At 35.5% G+C, this 21,011-nt stretch overlaps 2 protein-coding genes across 2 annotated transcripts; one reads left to right on the forward strand and one right to left on the reverse strand.

The window, feature by feature from the left end:
• The first annotated feature begins 3,596 nt into the window (after window positions 1-3,596).
• DDB2 (damaged DNA binding 2) lies at window positions 3,597-9,239 on the forward strand. The gene is made up of 11 exons (XM_011084094.3): window positions 3,597-3,924; window positions 4,060-4,150; window positions 4,337-4,464; window positions 5,268-5,390; window positions 5,485-5,573; window positions 5,687-5,807; window positions 6,803-6,894; window positions 7,480-7,609; window positions 7,709-7,957; window positions 8,059-8,255; window positions 8,712-9,239. The coding sequence occupies exons 1-11, from the start codon at window positions 3,679-3,681 to the stop codon at window positions 8,929-8,931; spliced, it is 1,686 nt and encodes a 561-aa protein (XP_011082396.1). The 5' UTR covers window positions 3,597-3,678; the 3' UTR covers window positions 8,932-9,239.
• Window positions 9,240-15,161: 5,922 nt separating this feature from the next.
• Window positions 15,162-20,426, reverse strand: NPC1 (non-specific phospholipase C1). Its single transcript, XM_011084092.3, has 3 exons — window positions 19,148-20,426; window positions 17,320-17,496; window positions 15,162-15,673 (listed from the first exon to the last, which is right to left on the reverse strand). The coding sequence occupies exons 1-3, from the start codon at window positions 20,259-20,261 to the stop codon at window positions 15,351-15,353; spliced, it is 1,614 nt and encodes a 537-aa protein (XP_011082394.1). The 5' UTR covers window positions 20,262-20,426; the 3' UTR covers window positions 15,162-15,350.
• Window positions 20,427-21,011: the final 585 nt, after the last annotated feature.

The following is a 21,011-nucleotide window of genomic DNA, read 5'->3' on the forward strand; positions in this document are numbered from 1 at the left end:
TGTAGATCCAAGATACATTCATCGTATGCACATGACTGTCGTAATTCCTCAAGTTTGAGGACTACTCCCATAATATCTAAGCTGGAGACTCGAGTTATACCGACCAAGCATCTAAGGCTTCTATATGACGATCCCCCGCAGGTTAGTTGAGTTAGTTGACTACTTTGTCAACTGACCCACTGAAATAGCACAGACATCCAACGTCTATCACTGATGAAACACGACACTTATCCAATGAATGCAATACTCAGTGTAAGTCTCAATAGGACTCTACTCAGTCTCGAGGTCTTGGATTTGGAACGTTTTAGACCAACCCTTAGAAGTTGGTTTCATAGTCGCCATCCAATGCGCAACCCAACTACATGAGTTATAAAGTGGTATGTGGCATCTGTTGTGACGTCAAAGTAGTTCTTAACGTAATTTGGTAAGCACAACAGACACATGCGCCAAAGACGAATGCTTACCATATTCGTTCGGATAATATTGCTTAAATAAAGATTGCTTGAATGGTTCTAAAAAACGCTGATCTAATTGGCTTTGGGTCATCTATTACAACAATATGTACTAAATGATGGAAATGAAATTGATTAAATGTTGTATCTTGGTGGATGTGCCCTATTAATGTTGAGGCCAAGGTCAAAATGTACATATGAAGAATAATCTTTTGTATGGGTTGGCATATATAGAGTCGATTGAAACCAATCATCTTGTGGCGGTTGAGGCATGTAGTAATCTTGAGGCGGTTGGGGCACGAATTAATCTTGAGATGTATACGTTGTAGAAGGACCAACTATGTCCACCCCAATATCATGATGTTCAACTAAATCAATAGACATTTGACTAGAACTTTTTCTTTGCCTATGGGATGTGGTGGGAGCATCATCAGATGGCATAGGAATTTGTTATGGTTGATGGGTTATGACTTCCTTGATAATTTATAACCCGTGTTCGAATTTGTCCACCAATTGACTATACCCTTCCATATTTAGTAGTCTAAATTGACAAAAAGCTTCAAGGGCATTCACCTTTTCTATTTGAAAAATTAGAAAAATAATGAATGTTGTGTTGTTAAAAAGGGTATGATATCGTCGTAGCCCACCGGAGTAGATGAGGTGCAAAGAAGAAAGTGGACAAACCTTAAAATTTAGGGAATGACCTCAATGACGAGGATGGACTCTCATGATGAGAGAAATTTTAAATTGGACTCATTTTACTCTATGGATCTCACTATTGTAGAACACAATCAACTTTTATGAGGTTCGACATAATTACAAATACCTCCTTATTATTTAAGAAATTATTAATATCCTTTAATTTTAATGGTTGTCCAATAACTAGCCGAATCAATTAATTTTCATTATGTTTCCATCCATTTTTTGGTGTCAACGAACCAAAAGGACCTTGTGGATTATGAATGATAAATTTAGTTATTTTTTAGAATCTTTTCAAATTTTTTTGTGGACTAAGTGGATAATTATTTTACAAATTTTTAAAAATTTTCATCCACCTGGTCGTCTTTTACTTTTGCACAACCTTGTTTATAGAAATAAAATTAATATATCCATAAAGTTACAAATTTGCCATATTTATTCATATAATTAACTTTATATAAATATATAACTGTACAAAAATGTGTATACAAGTGCTTATAAAATTCAACAAATATTTTCTACATCTATCTTAAGTATGTTTCTATTAAATAAATACTAGATGTATAATAAATAAGTACTAAGTTGCTTATTTTTATCAATAAGTTAAATGAATGCAATATATTAAATAAAATAATAGATAATGCAGCCCAATCTAATTAAATTGCAAAGTGTTGGTTAGATAGTTGTTGGCTTGGGGGTACACTAACATTTTTAAAATAATAAATGTTGAATTAGGTAAAAGAATAATTTAATTTGACTTAATATGCATAGCCAACATTCCTGATTACAGGAATTAGGATAAAAAAATAGTAAATAATAATAATTACACTCCCATATAAATTTTCTCTAGCTTGAAAAGTTATATCTAATATTTTTTAAATTTATTTTTATTTAATAAATATGTTTTGCCGTTAGTTAAAATTTATTAAATTATTAATATATTAATAAAAAATAATGATAAAAAATTATATTTACCCCCGATTGATTTATTGCAGGTCGAATAAATAGTTTTATTATCAAATTATCTTTATATATCTTCATATATTAATGTATGCGATCTTCACCATTATAAGAATAATTCAGTTAGAAAAATTTTATTTGACCAACATTAAGTCAATAATAAGTCAATCGAAGGTAAATTTCAATTTCATTCAATTTTTTTTTTGTTAATATCAACAAATTTAGTAAAATTTAATTAATGATGAAACTTTTTAATTAGAAAAAAATAAAATTTTAAAAATATTAGATGTAATTTTATAAACTACGGGAATTCAAAATATATTAAATTTTAGGGAGGTTGAGTATAATTATTCAAAAAGAAAAGGAGAAAGACAAAACTTCATGGCGCGTGAAGAACACGAGGAACAACGACCAGCCATCGGCTGACATCCAGCCACGTAGCATCCCGCCAATTCACAAAACTCATAATACCAATACTACCCTTGACTTATGTTATGATCCTACTGCTTTTGCACCCAAACGAATTTTGTCAATAGCACAAAATATTTTGAATCCTTTTTATAATTCGTTATAATATAAAATATTGTATTTTTTTTTTTGGAATATTTCTTTAATGCAAAATTTGATTTTTATGTTATTTTCCATGCATTTTGAACTTGAATATATATTTTATTTTGGACTATTTTCGAATCTATTTTTCCTTCTCCCGTATATTTTTCTTCAAAAATTATCAACGAACGTGTACCAATTTTTAGTCATCATTAACATGATACAAAATTATTATTTTCGTGCATGCCCTCGTTTTCAGAAACGATGCCAAATGATGCAAATTTGCAACTCAATCAGTTTTTTGTTGCTCAATGTATTATTGATTTTAATTTCATATGAATATCATGATTTTACCTTAAAAAAATGCCTTCTTAAGAAAAGATGATCTTAGAACTTATAAGCCACTTAAATTCTCGATCTGCAATTGATGTTTATTTTTATATCTGTGTCGATTTAATTCATTTTACTGCCATAGAATATACAAAATATCAGTAAAGCAACTAAATAAAAAATATTATTGATGTGGTTTGCGATTTGATCGGTGTCCCATTGTACCAGTGAAATGCTCTAACTTGGTACGAGCTTCAAGAATTTGTTTTGAAAAGACATTTTGCTGTAGAGAGAGAACACATTCGAATTCATAAGTCGTTCAAACTATTCATTTGTAATTAATGCTGTGCTTGCCTATATTAATTACATGCTTTTCAAACTAAGTATTTTTTTTATTATTTTTTTTCTTTGTTACAATAAAATTAAGTATAATAAAATATTTTTGTATAATACATGAATTTCATTTTATATAAAGAATAATATTTCAAAATGAAAAAAGAGTGTGGTGTTAGAAATGTAAGGACATTTTGGTAATATAACCACTAAAAAGTGCCCCCTCGTTTCCAACCCCAAAGTCGGTCGATCAAAACTCAAGGGTCATTAACATTTCTACTCCTTTTTGTTTGTTCTCTAACTGAAGAGAATTAACAGGACACTTCTTCTGTAATTCCGTTCACGTTTTTTGTAAATGGCGCCGCGGACGAGAGTCATGTCGTTCCCGAAAGTCTTGATTGAGAGGGATTCGGACTCGGAGGAGAGTTCTTCTTCAGAGGAGGAAGAAGAAGATGCTGTGGAAGAAGAAGAAGAAGAAGCTGAAGTGGAAAACGACGCAGGAGAAAAGTCGGGCGAAGGACATGTTGAGGAGGATGAGCCCTCGACGTCGATGAAGAATAGGAAAAAACCCATTACTATTAGCCTCAAGAAAGTCTGCAAAGTAAACCCTTTAACTACCTTTTGTTTTCTACGAATTCGTTATGTGGAGACAGTTTTTTTTTGCGTGTATGTGTATGTGCGCGCGCGCGCGTGTTCACAATCTGATGAGAAAAGCCCGTGTGATGATATTGTCTAGGTGTGCAAGAAACCGGGTCATGAAGCCGGGTTCAGAGGTGCCACCTATATTGATTGCCCAATGAAGCCTTGTTTCCTCTGCAAAATGCCTGGTAATATGTGTGAAGCCTTCTTATGCTCTTGGAAATGCAATATGTTGTCAATATTTTCGTTTGAAGCATTCTCTTTTCGTTTCTGTTTTGTTTTTTAATCTGCTAGTTCTTTTTCATGAACCTTGTGATGTTATCTCTGAGTATGCTAAAAGGAGTACTTTTTACCCCTTCGTTTGGGAATTGAAGGGCACACCACAATGACTTGTCCGCACCGTGTGGCCACTGAGTTTGGGGTCGCCCCAGCACCCTTCAAGAGCACTCATAGATCACTGGACTATGTTTTTGGACGTCAACTTAGGTGTCATATCTCTGCGGTGAGTTGTTGAATTTTCTTGAATTATTAGGATAGGCATGTCTTTTGCATATGAGAGATTTAGTCATTATCTTGACACTAACTTTTCTTTTTGTCAATAAGCCTATATGGTTTATATTATTATGGAATTTGTTATTGTATGGATTTGCTGCTGCTTTTTGTTGTGGCTTGTTATTGAGGTTTGGAGTTCTGGTTCCTTTTAGTTGAACTGTAGCGCATCAGGGACTCTAGTGGCAACAATTCTATCCCTTGGCTTCCATATATTTTTGTAAAATAAAACAATATTTTCCTTGTTAGAGTTGATTCACTATGATTGAAAATTGCAAGAAAGATTTAGCTGAACTTTATCAGCTAGGTCTGTCGTAGATTGAGTTGATTTTTCTCCAGAATTGTGTTTTACTTGAGAATTCTAAGATAATTAAAGCAGACATATGGATTTTTATTGCTTTGATTCTATTTTTGGTGTATTAAGTTGATTCTGATACTGATGGTTGTGTCATGCTGTAAATTTGGTTTCAAGTTATTAACTGATGGGTTATGTCTAACTATCTCAGAGTCGTTAGAGGAAACAATATAGTTTTACTCCTTTCATGCTTCTTGGATGGAACTTTTGGAATCCATCTCAAATAGTGAAAATTAAGTATTATATGTATTTTTGTAGGTCCAAAGAGCTCTTAAAGCTCTGAGTTTTGTGCACTATTCATAAGGCAGTTCATCTAGTGCCACTTGTGTTTCGCTGCTCTCTATGAAAATTTACAGAATGCATCCTATTAATGTATTACTTTTGATTCTGTTCTGAAACAGATCAAGCCAGCATTCGTGATCCCAAATCAAGTGAACTGTGCGGTCATTAGATATCACAGCAGACGTGTTACATGTTTGGAGTTCCATCCAACAAGAAACAATATTCTGATATCTGGTGACAAGGTTAGCTCTTTGTTTTCCGTAATGCTTAGCTCTTAGTTTGGATGCTTTTATGGAATACTTGTGGCAGTGAAAATAATCCTTTTCTGTGGTGAAGAAAGGACAACTTGGAGTCTGGGATTATGGTAAAGTGCATGAGAGGACAGTATATGGAAACATACACGGCTGCATATTGAACAATATGAAGTGAGTTCTGCTGCTTTGTTTTTGCTTCTCATAATTGACTGCTCTGTTTTGGCATTTATTTTTCATGCATAACCATTTTAATCGTTAAGATGGTTGCTAATATATAACTGCAGGTTTAGTCCATCGAATGATGGAACAGTTTATGGTGCTTCTTCTGATGGAACAGTCAGCAGTACTGACTTAGAGACTGGAATTTCATCAACATTAGTGAACCTTAATCCTGATGGGTGGCAGGTACTCCATATCTGCAATTAAAGGAAATGCTACTCCTTCAAGCTAATCTAGTATGTGTTTGCAATATATTAACTTGCGCATCTTCTTCTGGCTCTCATGGATCTTGGTGATCCCCTCCCATCTATTCCACCCCAGTCCCCACATAGAGCTCGCTCTTCAACCCCATTGCCATTAGGTCATTAGCAAGTTGAAAATACATCTATTCTTGCTAGGGTTTGTGTGCCTCTTGTGCATGTATCGTTCTGTTAGTGGTCGTGAACATACTTTGCTAGGGTTTGGGGCTGAAGGGGATGCTTGTGTGTATTTCTACACATACTTGTTATGTTTTCACCTTTCTGTTTGATTGTACGAAAGTTAGAGATCCGTTGTTCTATAGTATATATCAGCAAGCCTATTTGACACTTCAAGCTAATGGTTTGTTCTTTTTCCTAAATGGCCAGAGCAACCAAACAAATGATTACAAATCAATCAACCTAATTATGTAGAATATCAAATCTAAGAGATATGAAGATACACAAATCCTAAAATATCCTCTAGCATTACATATTTAAACGCTTAGTCTTTTTAGGAAATTTCTCCTCTTTTCTATGCATTTTGTTGGAGAAAAAAGACGGTTGGAGGATAACTTTTTCTTGCAATTCTACTTGCCTCCACTTTTCACCCGCTGCTCTAGTTAATTATCTTGATTACTCTATAGCCAGTGCATATTAAGGGAAAAAGGTTCTCCAGCGGATAACATATTTATAGAAGATAAACACCCATTCTGTCCCTAAAGGCCATAGTGACAAAAGGAACTAACAAATACAAGGATTCTTGTCATGTTCTTTTCCTTGTGTGCCTCTTTTGATTTTCTTCATTCCTACTATACAATTTTGCTTGTGGCTTCTGTTGATGCTGAGTTTTAGTTCTCTAGCTACCATGGTGATACACATAGTTCTTTTATACGTAACATATGTCTGGAATTTAATACAATGGTTTCTTTATTGTTTCTTTAGGGACCTAACAGCTGGAGGATGCTCTATGGTTTGGATATGAACTCTGACAAAGGAATTTTGCTTGCTGCGGATAATTTTGGACTTCTCTATATGTGAGATATCCTGTACCCTTTAGCTTGTATGGATATATCCTGTACTCTATATCCATTCCTCGCATAACAGGATGTCGAAGATTTTAAAGTGTTTTATCTGTATGGTTTTTGGAGAAAATTTAATGAGGCTTAACAAACTGTGGTTGGAAAACATCATGCTTATTTCTGTTTGCATTCATTTGTGAATTTATTGTAACAATTAGAGTAATCTAGTTAATTATGTGACTCAGTGCTTTTACTGCCAAACTCTTCATTTTTCTCATCACTATGAGTCATCTGAACTAGTTGGTTTCATGTGTGCCTCCCCTTCCCCCACCACTTTCTTTCTACTCTTATTTATTTTTCCTTTTGCCCTTTCTAGTTTCTACCTCTTGGCATTACTTGGAAGTCAGTTTTTCCCCGAAAGTAAATGAAGATTAATTGTACTTGAACAAGCAACTGTTGAACCTTACAGATCGTAGAGCTAAAACTACTTTATCCCCGCATTTGATGTGAACTTGATGCAGCACACACATCATCCATATTCTTGAAAGGTTTCCTGACCAATTTTCTGGATTTGCTTTATTCCCGTATGTGCATATACAGGGTGGATGCACGCTCCGACAATGTAATAGGAAAGCCTATATTGATTCACAAGAAAGGAACTAAAGTTACTGGTCTACATTGTCATCCTCTTCAACCAGATCTGCTGTTGAGTTGTGGAAATGATCACTTTGTAAGCATCTATTCATTTTCATTATACTTTGTTTGGTCCCTCTCTTGTTCGTTCTTGCTTGATCATTTGTATGATGCTCTTAATATTATCTTTATTCAGGCCCGAATATGGGACATGCGACGGCCAGAAGCTGGGTCTTCTATATATGAACTTCCTCATAAGCGTGTTGTTAACTCTGCCTATTTTTCTCCACAAACTGGTAGCAAGATACTTACCACGTCACAGGATAACAGACTTCGTGTATGGGATTCCATCTTTGGGAATTTGGACTCTCCAAGCCGGGAAATTGTGCACAGTCATGATTTTAATCGACATTTGACAGCTTTCCGAGCAGAATGGGATCCGAAGGTGACAAGTACTTTCTGTGTAGCTTGAGTATCTTCAGTACTCCGTGTATGGAATGACTTTCCTGTAATCAACATTTGATTACTTGTGTGTCTATTTTGCAGGACACCTCAGAGTCCCTCATCGTTGTTGGGCGTTACATAAGCGAAAATTATAATGGAGTAGCCTTGCATCCTATTGATTTTATAGATGTAAGCACTGGTCAGTTAGTTGCAGAAGTGATGGATCCAAACATTACGACAATCAGTCCTGTAAATAAGCTACACCCACGTGATGATGTGTTAGCATCTGGTAGTTCCAGGTTTGTGCATATCAATTCATTCATGTTGTAGGCATGATAATCTTTTTATACGTATGCTTCTATTATGAATTTATCATTTCTTTAAATCCTGCAAAATTCATGCCAGAACTCTTCTCCCTTCCTAGTAAATGAACTGTTTTATAATAATATACAGTTATTTCATTTTTCACTCTAAAATTAGTCACATGAAAGAACACTTTTTCTGCTTCCTAACAATGAGTCGTTAAACTACTGCTACTAACACAGAGGTTCTTGGTTACCTGGAGACAAGTGTGACCCCATTGTACAGAATAACATACTTATGCCAGAAAATGCATGGAACTCATTGTTTGTATTTTAATGCTTGCTTCGCGTCGGGTATTTTGGCTTTTTTGTTCTTTCTATTATACTGCAATATCATATTATGTGCTGCTAGTTGATTCTTGATTGTATTGCATCTTTACTTTATTCCCTCAGATCCATCTTCATCTGGAGGCCCCAGGAGAACTTTGTGTTGAAGCGGCCAAGGGATGAGAGTAGGATAGTTTTGTGCGGGAAGGGTGAAAAAGAACGCAAAGGGAAGCCTGAAGATCACAGTGGTGATGATCTTGACGATGATGCATACGGCTCCAAGAGTTCAAAGACCAAGAAACATAACTTAAAATCTAAAGCTCGTGGTTCCAAGCAAAAATGCTGATATTGGGAGTCAAAAGCTCTCAAGAATCATCCGCAGCAACACAGAGTCAGCACCTGCTGCCCTTTCTTGAATTTGCTGAGACCAAGTTTTGTACTGTGAATAGTAGTAGTAGTAGTAGGAATAGTGTACTTCAGAGAAAGCAGCAGCAGTATGAACTTTTTAACTCTTGCATCGGTTATCAACCCGTATGTTGTGTTTAGCTAACTATAGATCGTTAGATGCTTAATAGGGATATGACCTATCTGCCAAAGGCGTCGAGGTAGGTGGTTCTTTTGCTTTATTCATGAAAGACGTGGAATTTCCTCTTATTGATCCTAGTCGAGTATGGAGCTTTGTAATGCAGAAAGAGCTTTTACTTTAAAAATAATTATGATTTGCCAAAAAATGGGAATTCTGCAACAAAATTAATAGTTGTACCAAATCTTAAGATTCTCCTAATGGTCATACCTTTGGAAAACTGATTTGTCCCACCTCATACTTCATCTCCTGCGATGTTTTTTGACATAATTTTTCTATCAATTTTGTGTTGTTTTCACATATTTTTTAACTGTTTATATCTTATCTATTGTTTCTTGAACTAGTTTAAGTCCTTTAAGTTGCCTTATCCTCAATATCCCAACAGATTGGACTAAGTAAATTGGGGACATCTATCAATTCCGTGGAAATAAGCACAATATGTAACCTTGCAATTTTGTCATATTGGCAAGAAGTGAACAAATTTAGTCAATCTATCCCCAAGCACTCAAACAGCTTCATGTTTCATAGACGTACATGGTAACCCAACTTAAAATTTATAGTACTCTTTTTTCACTTTCATTTAGAGATAGATAAAGGATGAAGCTTGCCAGCAAGTGTTTGGTATTCTGCTTTTACCTACTGGCAAGTTAAGCATGAAGGAACAAAACTCTAGAACATCTTTTTTCGTTGTTGGCCACCAGTAATAGGGTTTTAAATCTCGATACATCTTAGTGCTGTCAGGATGCAATGTATCTGGTGCATAGTGCGCCTCATGCATAATCTCCATTTTCAATTCCTCTACATTTGGTACATAGAGTCGCTTTCCATTCAATAGCATACTACCTTCTTGGAGTACAAATTGATTGTTCTTCCCTTCTTGCACATTAACTTTCATTTTTTTGCAAGTATGGATCCTTATTTTGTTCATCATTAATTTTGTCACAAGGGCTTCACTTGTATGTAGCCAATAAAATATCATCACCAATACAAAATGAATATCGATTACTTTGAGAGCAGTTAAATACTCCATTTTACAGCAAATTATACTTGCAAGTTGGTCAACCCCATCTTTCTACTCAAAGCATTTGCCACAACATTTGTTTTTCCAAGATTATAGTCAATAGTGCAGTCATAGTCTTTAAGTTCCTCAATCCACTTTCTTTGTGTTAAATTCAACTCTTTTTATGTTAAGATATACTTTAAATTTTTATGATCTATAAATATTTAAAATGTCTCTCCATACAAATAATACCTTCAGATTTACAATGCATATACAATAGCTGCCAATTCCAGATCATGGGTTGGATAGTTTAATTCATGTGGTTTTAGCTGCCTCGAAACATAATCATGAACCTTCTATACTGCATCAAGACACATCCAAGTCCCTACCTTGAGCATCGGTATATACTATGTATCCTCCATTCCTAGATGGAAAAGCAAGATGTTGAGGCTAGTATTTTCTTTAGCTCTTCAAAACTCTAATCACCCATGTTACTCTAATTAAATGGTGCATTATTCTTTAACAAATTTGTGAGAGATTTCGCGACCACATAGAAGTCTTTTAGAAATCTTTTATAGTATCCAGTGAATCCTATAAAACTTTGAACTTCAAATACATTTTTATGTGCCTTTAATTCTAAAATAGCTTTAACTTTTGCTGGATCAAATTGTATCCCTTATTTTGAAACAACATGCACTAGAAAGATAATTTCCTCCATCCAAAACTCATATTTGATAAATTTAGCACACAATCTCTTTCAAAAACTGCAAAATCATCCTTAAATGTTGTCCATGTTCCTCATGGCCGCTAGAATATATCAAAATAGCATCGATAAACACAATCACAAATTGATCAAGGAATGACTGTCATGTCTTGTTCATCCGGGACATGAAGGCAGTAGGCGCATTTGTGAACCTAAATGGCATAACTACAAATTCATAATGACCATACCTTGTCCTAAAAGCTGCCTTCGAAATAGATCCTTCTTCAATCTGCAGTTTTCGATAACCTAATCTCAAATCAGTGTTAGATTATACAGTTGCACCCTTCAGTTGATTGAGTAGATCATCTATCTGTGGAAGAGGATACATGTTCTTAATTGTAATCCTGTTCAATTGTCTATAACCAACACATAGTCATACTACCATATTTCTTCTTAATACTGAAACTTTCCTTGTCTGCTAGCAAATACGGTCTTTGTTTGAATCGAGGTCAGATCAGGACTAGCATGAAGTGATGGGATAGCTGAAAGGGGCGACTTCATAGTAGCTTTCTGCTGAGCCAACACAATTTCTCGAAAGATATGCTAGTAGATCCTTCTATTTTGAGTTTGACCTACTCCTTGGCTAGATAGACCCTCCGAAAAATAAGAACTAGGGCCCCAAGATGAGATACCTGGTTGTATAAACCCTTTATCCAGTAACTTCTAATTACTTTTATAATTCTTTCAATTCTAGTGGAGTCATTCTATATGGTGCAATTGAAATAGGTGCTTTCTCAGGAATACTTTTTATTTAGAAATTCACTTCTCAATAAGGTGGTAACCCAGGTAATTCTTCCAAAAAATCTCAGGGAATTCTCTCACTATCGAAAAATTTGATATACCGAACTGACCTTTGTGGTATCACGTAAACTAGCTAGATATGCTTTACACCCTCCTTTAATTAAATTAAAGGCAGTCAGAGCAGAAATTAAACAATTAGGTATGATTTTTCTTTCTCCCCCTATGACCGTCTTCATTTGCCCGCTGACTTCTATAGCCACTTTTTTTGTTTGGCAGTCCACTAAAGTATGATTACTAGATAATCAACCGATCTCCAAAATAACATCAAACTTTCTAAGGTTTATCACAACAGAATTTGCATATTTTGTGTCACTGTCCACTAACTATTGGACACATTCTTGCGATTGTGTTGACAAGACATAGATACACATAGGTTATGTCCCAATGGTTCTATACTAGCATGCGCACATGATGTAAAATCATGTAGTGTAAATGAACAAGTAGACTCTGGATCAATTAACACATGTGCACTAGAATTACAAACGAAAAAGAAACTAGTAATAACCTTAGGTGCAGAGGAGCTCGCTCTCTCGTGATAGCATACACCTTTACTTGTGGTTGAGGCTGATTATTTAATCCTATTAATGTTGTAGAAATATTCGCGCTTGCCTTGACCATCTCTGCCTTGCCCTTTGCTAGTACCAGGCCGTTGCAAAATTTTCTTGTACACTAGTGGGTCCTGAAATTTGAGATCCCATGGCATCATCTCTCCATGTAGGACAATTCCTGATAATATGCATTGTTTGGTGGTTATGATCGCATATAATTGGATGGACTCCCCAACATTTACCAGTGTGTTTCCTACCTCAATTGGCACAAGAGGGAATAGATCTTCTACTAAACGATCTGGTTGAACCATGTCTTCTCCCAAGTCCGATTGAAGTTGATCCACCACTATGCGAAGACACCAAAAGAGACCTACTAGCCTAACCCATTCCTCGGCCTCATACCAACCCCTATCGAATTTGTCCCTCTTTAATTCTCGATACTCACCTCTTTCGGTGCATATTTTGATAGCTTCACAAATTTTAATTCATATTTAGCAACAAACAACTGATTTTGTTTCAGTTCAAGAACTTCAACCTACTTACATTCCTGTAGACTAGCGGAGTGTATTTGTTAGCAAATTCCCTCAAGACATCATTCTAGGTCAAACTGATTGGTCGGTTCCTGCTCTTCGTAACAGTTTTCCACCAATCTAAAGCACCGTCTCTAATAAGGACACTAAATACCTCAATATTTTCTTAGAACTAGATTCAACTCTGTCCAAGAGTCTTCCAGTGTTCCTCAACCACGCTTCTGCTTCTGCAAGGTCCGTGGTTCCTACAATTACCCTCGCTCTCCGTCGCCTTACTATCTCATAGTTTTTATTTATGACTACCTCTTGTGGTTGGGGTTGGGGTGGTGGAGCCATCCTCTGCATAATTTTTCGGAATTGTTGCGTAAAAGGGTTTACTTCTAGTTGTGGGCCGTTTTTATTTTGGACTTTTGACCCATGAAGTTCATATGCATGATCATGATCCTATACATATTATAATGACTTAGTTGGGCGAGCATTGTTTTCACTTGACGCTTTCATCCTATATAATGCAAATGCAATTGATCCTATACATATGTATAATGCACATTTTACATATAATACCACATTTCATCAAATACTCCTAAAAAAATCTAATTATTGCTCTAATACCACCAAATGTAACATCCTCTAACGACACTATGACTGTATCTTCACTAAATATCACACTCAAAGTCAACCATATTTATATTTATGTAAATATGCACATAATCCCTGTTGAATATATATACACGTAATCTTATCATCCCGACAAGCACAATTAACTTCTCATCCACAAGACTATATATACACATATCATAAACCACAAAATGAAACTATTATAGTTAGTTCACACACCATCTACATTTCAGTTTGTTTCTATACATTCTCAAAATGTGATTTCTATTTTTACTAACGGGTGAGGAGAGAACTGTATACTGGTCCAATCTGATTGAAATGCAAGGGTTGGACTTAGCCCTCGATGGGTAGACAACGTAAGATCTACTCCTGAAAATATAAGTATAGGAATGAGCCTGCAACTCAATAAATAAATAACCGACACTACCTATACACGCACATCAAACATAGTTTCACACAAGATAACAGTAAGCAACGTATTAAAAAAAATTCATTTGATTCAATACGTTTCATTTCATTTCACACTGCAATCATTTCATAATATAATAATCAATTAAACCATCCCTCTCCAAAAACCATTGTTGGAGGAGAGTTTTGATGCTTCGCTCCACTAATATCAAAGAGGTATCTACTTTTTGTTGTTGATTTTACATCTCGAACAAAAGTCAACATGGGATATGATCCAATTTTATTTTATTTACTTCTAACAAAAGTCGACGTGGGATATAAATGGTCCTATTTTATTTTATTTATCGTTTTCGTTACTAATATTATATCTCAAACTTGAACCGATTCCTTTGAGGAAGTACTTAAAAAATTAATTACAGAAATTTTGTAGTTCTAAAAGTGAATTTAAACAATTCAATAAACTTTAAAAAATCTATTTACAAGTCTGTCTCAATATAAGAGAATATGCCTTTTACTATGATTTTCTTGCTTAGATACAATCAGTGTTTTTAATTAATATATTTCATTAATTGAACGTATTTATAAAATTAAGTTTTATATAATTATAATATTAATTTATATAAATACCACTAAACTAATATAATGATAAGGATATTTTGGTCAAATCAAAAAACAAAAAAAACCTCCAAACCTAATCGTGTATTTTCAACAGTATAGATAGAAATAGATAGACAGATATAGATATTGATAATAAATGCAAGTTTGTAACTAATTTGAATGAAATGAAATAACTTCTTAAAATTTTTAAAAAATAAGTTGAGAATTTTTTTTTTTTAAAGAAGCTTATAAGCTCCTAACGTCTCATTTATATATGTATGATAAACTCATTTGGTGAAAAATTTACTATATACTTTATAGTATTTTATAAATTTTAAAATACTTAATAAAATGCTTTAAAAAGTTTATAAGTTCACCTAAATAGATTATTAATCACTAGAACAGTTAATTTGTCAATTTCTCCTCATTGGTCTTTGTTTTTTAGTTATATTTTAATATTCATCTGTGATGAACTCATTCTACTACATAAATAAGTAACCAAAAAATAAAGGGAAAAAATGCAAGCAACCCTCTTGTGATATTACAAATGAGCAAATTACCTATTTATAAAAAAAATAAATAGTGGTTTACCCCCTAATGATTTTTATAATGAAGCAATTTACTTCTCTGTATAAGGAGGTAAATTGCTTCATCTTAAAAAGTATAGAGGGATAAATTATAATTTTTTCATAAGAAAGTAATGTGCTCATTTTCTGCTCACCAAAAAATAAAGTAAGAACCACCTCTTTTAGTACCAAAAGGTGAAATCCATAATTATATATGTAGGGTAATATTTTTAATTATGGGGCAACAATCAAACAACTGTTACTGTCTATTTAGACAAGTCCTTTGGAAATTTGAACATATATACATTCCCCAATTCAAAATTTATATACACAATAAGTAGCAGTAAACAATCAGAAGGATTCATGGCCGCGACTGTACTGCTCTTCCGCAGTTCTGCTGGTGAGGGAGGGTCTCATTGTGATGAGCGCCGACTCGTTTGCTCCAGCCTTCAAAGCCGCCCTTCCAGCTTCCAAGAATCGTTTAACTGCATCCTCAGCATACCGATTAGCCGTACCGACAGTCATACTTCTTCCAATATCAGGATAGGTGTTCAGGATGTGGTCACCGTTGAGCTGTGACGCTAGCTGAATCAGTTCGATTTGAAATTCAGAGAGTTTAACATCTTCCTTCGGTCCCGTATGCCTTAATGTGGTCCTAACTTCTGGGAGTTTCTCTGGACAACAATTCAAGTTTCAAATCCTGATTAGAATCAAGCAAGTTGCCTTCTTGATACAATTGCAAAATTAACTCAAAAGTATAAAAGAGAACTAGAAAACTGGGGGAAATGAAATTCAGCTATTCGCGAGTACAACTAGCTCCTTTAATGCAGCTAGGACAGCTACTTGAGCCAAAAGAATGTTAATGTTCGTTGACAACCGCAAACTGATACAAAGACCCTGTTAATAATTTGACATCATTGCGCATGCTCCATGTGCAGTATGCTACTCATTAACTTTCCTTTTTACTTTGATGAGCTTAAATTCTGAATGCCCCCTGTCCGAATCCAAGCTCGTCAAAAATAAATAACACCACAGGGTGTGGCCCCAAGGACCTAGTAACACCACTAGCCTCGGGGATATAAGGAACTAGCTTACAAGTCAAATATGCTAAACTGGATGTTGAAAAACAGACAACAAAGACTCACACTACTTGAGACATGCTATTTGATGTGGGACTAGATGTTGAGTTTAAAGGCAATCATTTCTCCCCATAACTAGAAAATTGTTGAACTAGTGCATACTGGTCAAGTGGACAAAACAACAATTATCGACCCTAGAACAGAACTTCACGACATTACAAAATTATTTGTTCCCAGAATGGAAAGAACTTCTTTGTGCTTTCAGTTCTCAGTCTCTGCTGAAGCACCATAGAGCACCACTAGTGAATAAAAATCTGCCAGCACCATTTCTATTTGATATGATAGCTCTGCTCTAATCTCAAGAGTTATATATAGTCACAACAAGAATTTAGTATGAATCAGCGCACTTATCAGCTGTTGATTCACATACCAGTGCTAGTCATATAGACCCAAAAGCATCATAATATTCAATACCACATTTACCGAGACCACATGATTGTGGTTGTTAATTTTTTTATCTCAGCTTACATGCAGATGCATCTTACTATTATCAACTTTATGCTGACAATCAAGACAGCAGAGTGTAGTCCAAACAGTTCTTAATAATAACATTAATGTAAATGCAAGGAATAGGTCCTGAGTAGAAACCTTTGGGGACTGGATAGTGTTAACTTTCTACCCTTATTAAACATTCAAGAGACAAAGATCTCTATTCGAAAAAGAAAAGTTTCCCCTCTCAACCCAGTTGCTCTCCTTTCTCCCCCATTAATTATCCGAATTTCAGTCAAAGAACTCTTAACATGTCAGATGAAGCACAAGGCAATAATATGATCAATGAACATTGATTGGTCTGGCACAACAGAACTATAAGACTACATCTACAATAAGGATACCTTCAATTTATCTCTTTCTTGAGCTATAACCTCAGGACAAATGTTGCAATCAAACTCTGTCCCCCTTTGGGAACTCCTAAGCCATTTGATAAGTCTATTAAGATAATTTTGTAACTTGCCAGTTCCCTGCTAATTCATATTTGGTTCTGAAAATTTTGCAAAGTAGAACATATACATGATACTAACAAACCTTAACCCATGGGAGTACTTTTAAGTCAAAACCATTTCAACAACAGTACCCAGTGCATATACAAAGGACAATATAGCAGAGGTCAATTGTAACACAGAGAGAGCTTATTTTAAGAGAATAGGTTACTTTTTTAACAACTTTGCAAGGTAAATGCATACCTGGACAGTCATCTCGAGGAGTATCACGCAAGTAGAGGTATTTCTCAAAGGTACCAGCCCATGCATCCCTTTTAGTCAAGAAGTTTGATTGAAGATTAAAAAGCTTCTTCACAGTAGCAGGTATTGACGAGTGTTCATATTGTGAAGATGGGGTTGGCCCGCTTGGTTCATGGATGACTGCAGGAAAAAAAATTGAATCAGGGCAGAAAAGGAGCCAGAGGATAATGTCTTAAAGAGAGAAAAATCAAATACATTCCGATAGAAAAGAAGATGCCTCAGTTCAGATAAAATCCAATTCCACTTTATATAGAAAGAATGCAAGTCAGAAGTACTCATAAATCATTTTCACACTAAGCTGTAGATTGTCCTCAAAACCGTACTTCATCCAACAAATGAAAATATATGTCAAGTTGGTCATCCTAGAGAAGAGAAAAGAAGCAAGACTGGAACTTTCTCTTTATGCTAATAACAAAGTGAGGTGAATGTATGTTTGCAGTCTGGCAACAGTCCATTAATTGGTTGCAGTGTCGCCCTCAAAAGGAATATGGCGGGGGCAATTCCCAATCCAAAGACGAGCAATTTCCATGATATTATACTTTTAGTTTAATCAATGATCCATAGAAAAAAAATTAAAGAGCTCTGACTTCAAAGTTACCCACCCATCACTCTTTGATATCCATTGAAAACAAGGACAAGATAAACTGAAGTTTCACAAATCGTCGATCTTCCGTGAGCCATGTTTCCATTTGGAACAGTTCCAAATTCTCTAATGGATTTAGGAAGCTTCTCCGTGTTAGTAAAATTTCTTTCTGAAAATTTCTCATTTTTAAGAGAACATGATTCAGAAATACTCTCAAGAAACTGGAAAGCCCGACAATTCTTAATCTTATACAGAATAGTCGTGGGACAACTTTGACGGTATTCTCATTATACAGTCGAACATCAGGGGAATAAACTTCTTTTAATACAAGCAACAGGCTTTACAATGGATTTTTTATACCAATGCAAAATCAGAATGTTCGTTGTTTGAGTCCATTGTTATACAGTCCCTACATATGCATCACAATGTTCCTATCTGAACATGCATTTACAGGTTCTCTAAGTTACAGAAAATGGATCAGCATAGTTATACTAACAAAGAAATTTTAATATCTGATGTCCAACAAGAAGGAGCCATTGACACTGTCGAGGAGAAATAGTAACCAGAAGTACATCAAGGGACTTGAATTGGATCTTAACATGTCTAGCAGGTTATGTAATTACAAAACCAATGGTAAAAGTGAACCAACCAAAAGCGAATTCAGAGTTTCACCTACCATATAATTTAACATCAATCGACAGGATCCATGGCATTATGCAGAGCTTCAACAATTAGTAGTGCCAAAGCTACATGAACTATAGTGAAAATATAAGTGGATTTTTACCCGATTGCAGTAAAATTTAGTCAACTCATCATTCAATTCCAAAAACAGGATGATTCATAACCTTCTTGAGAGATCTTGACTACATCGTCTTCTCAGCACCAAAGCACCATGCTAACTTTAATATCCCCAGAACAATCCATTTTCCCATTGCAACTACCTCATGCCAAAATCTTTTGCTTGCATGCACAGCCAAAACATTCTGACAAACCACAATCTCCTCCCAATTATTTAAATTTTTCCAAGGCTTATTCAGCGAACTTTTCATAACAATAAAATTGTCTACATGAAAAGAAGGAACTAACTATCTCCCATAAACATATCAGCAAATTATAGGCATTGAATCATCCATTTTGATCAAACCATAAGCAGCTATAGACATATCTGAAATAGTAAACGATGCATACCAGTGCCTTTCTCGATCCAGGGTGAAATTAAGAATGTGGGTACTCGCACACCGAGCCTATCAAACTTGAAGTAATACGGGTCAGGGCCGATGATCCCATCTGGATTGGGCACCCCAGAAACCGGGGTGGGCACATGATCGTAAAACCCACCATGCTCGTCATAAGTGATCAGAAGCGCCATCTCTTCCCACTGCGGACTCGCCCTAAGTGTCTCATACACCTCCTTCACAAACCTCTGCCCCAGAGCCACATCATGGGATGGATGATCATCGTTTGCTGGGAACAGATCCACGTCAAAGTACCGCTGCTCGATTACAACATAGTTCGGGAGCTGCCCCATCTTAGCGTGAAGTTTGAACTTCATCTTATAGTCATGGAACTTGGTAATATGCTTGAGCTTCCGCAGGCTCTTGAAGAACAGAGTAGCAGGAATATTCTGGTAATAAATCCCAAAACTAAGGCCATTTTCGTCCAACGAATCAAAAATCGTCTTCTGTGGGAATCCATGGATGAGGTCTTTCCTAACGTTACTGGAGGCGCCGTGCGAGGTGGCCGAATGAACATAGAACCGGTTCGGCTGAGTCGATGCCGGCACCGACGCAAACCACCGGTCCAGAACCGCAAACTCATTTGCTAACTCAGCGTAAACCGGCAACAACTCCGGTTTGAACCCGCTCATCACGGTTTTCGACAACCCATCAACCCCCATGCTCTCAGCCTGCTGCACGAACCCGCTCATTGGAGCCGGGTTCACCGACGTATCGTTGCATCCAAATATTTGTTCCCTGATGGCTTGGATAGAGTGGCCCGGGTCGGAGTCAACAAAAAAAGCGTCATCAGAGACTGACACTGCAGGGGAGGTGGAGTCGGAGGCGTTGACCCTGTTGAATTCGCCGCCGCTAAGGCCGTCGATATCGGGACGAGTTCTCTTCAGCCATCCAAGTATGTGATCGAAGGAGCGATTTTCCATCACCAAAACCACAAAGGTTTTAATGGGCCCCTGGATTTTGTGTTTGGATTTTCTAGGAAAGGGGAAGGAGCGAGAAACGGAGGGGAATAATAGGAGATAGATGAAGACGATAATAAGCAAGTGGGTACGCCGGAAAAAACCCATCTTTCGGTGGCGACGACGGCGGAGGAAGGTGGATTTACGAAGGAAACCGGGTCATTCACGACGAATGATGCGAATATATAGAGTAGTAGAAGAAGAATGCTACAATTACAGGCATATACTGAAGGATCATCTCATAACTTGTTTCGCTGACCAATGTCTTTGCTTTCAATGTTGCTTTTACGCTGGGAATAAAATTTAAAATATTATGTAAAAATTGAGAGAGTTCGAAGATAAAGTGAAATTTGAAAAACAAAAAAAATGAATTTAAAACATTTGAGAAATAGTTTAATAATTTTATAAATAAATTGTAAACTTTGATAAGAAATTATTTAAGATTTTTTTTTGAATGTGAATTAAGCAGAAATATTATTACAACAAACTAATAATTATAACTGCAACAAACCAATATTCACAATAATCGGACTCGAACTCAAAATTTTCTGATCACAGGGCCTCAAATTATCCATCTAACTATGATTCGTTAATTAAATTTTCTTAAGTACTAAATCATCTTACTTTAAGTAGTACAAAAGCAAACTTTGTAAATAAAAAATAATGTTTTCACTTTATTTTCAAAACTAAGTTTGTAAACATTTATTTCAAATGTTTGCAATCGCCCCCCATAAAATTTTAGTATTTACTTTCATCCTTTTGAACGTAAATATTTTCTGACAACATATTTTCTTTATTATTTTTTCAGAAATACAGTCTTAAAAGTCATCTCTATATGTATTAAAGTGTTTTAGTCTG

Source organism: Sesamum indicum, linkage group LG6 (genome assembly GCF_026168435.1).
Source record: "Sesamum indicum cultivar Baizhima isolate 11 linkage group LG6, ASM2616843v1, whole genome shotgun sequence".
In the NCBI taxonomy this organism is placed as follows: domain Eukaryota; kingdom Viridiplantae; phylum Streptophyta; class Magnoliopsida; order Lamiales; family Pedaliaceae; genus Sesamum; species Sesamum indicum.

Excerpts from the sequence above, each read along its gene's own strand:
- NPC1 (XM_011084092.3), bottom strand. The coding sequence starts at position 20,261 with ATGGGTTTTTTCCGGCGTACCCACTTGCTTATTATCGTCTTCATCTAT. Across the intron at positions 17,497-19,147 it reads CTGGATCGAGAAAGGCACTG|TCATCCATGAACCAAGCGGG; the intron begins GTATGCATCGTT and ends TTTTTCCTGCAG. Across the intron at positions 15,674-17,319 it reads TCCTCGAGATGACTGTCCAG|AGAAACTCCCAGAAGTTAGG; the intron begins GTATGCATTTAC and ends ATTGTTGTCCAG.
- DDB2 (XM_011084094.3), top strand. The coding sequence starts at position 3,679 with ATGGCGCCGCGGACGAGAGTCATGTCGTTCCCGAAAGTCTTGATTGAG. Across the intron at positions 3,925-4,059 it reads GCCTCAAGAAAGTCTGCAAA|GTGTGCAAGAAACCGGGTCA; the intron begins GTAAACCCTTTA and ends GATATTGTCTAG. Across the intron at positions 5,808-6,802 it reads TTAATCCTGATGGGTGGCAG|GGACCTAACAGCTGGAGGAT; the intron begins GTACTCCATATC and ends TTGTTTCTTTAG.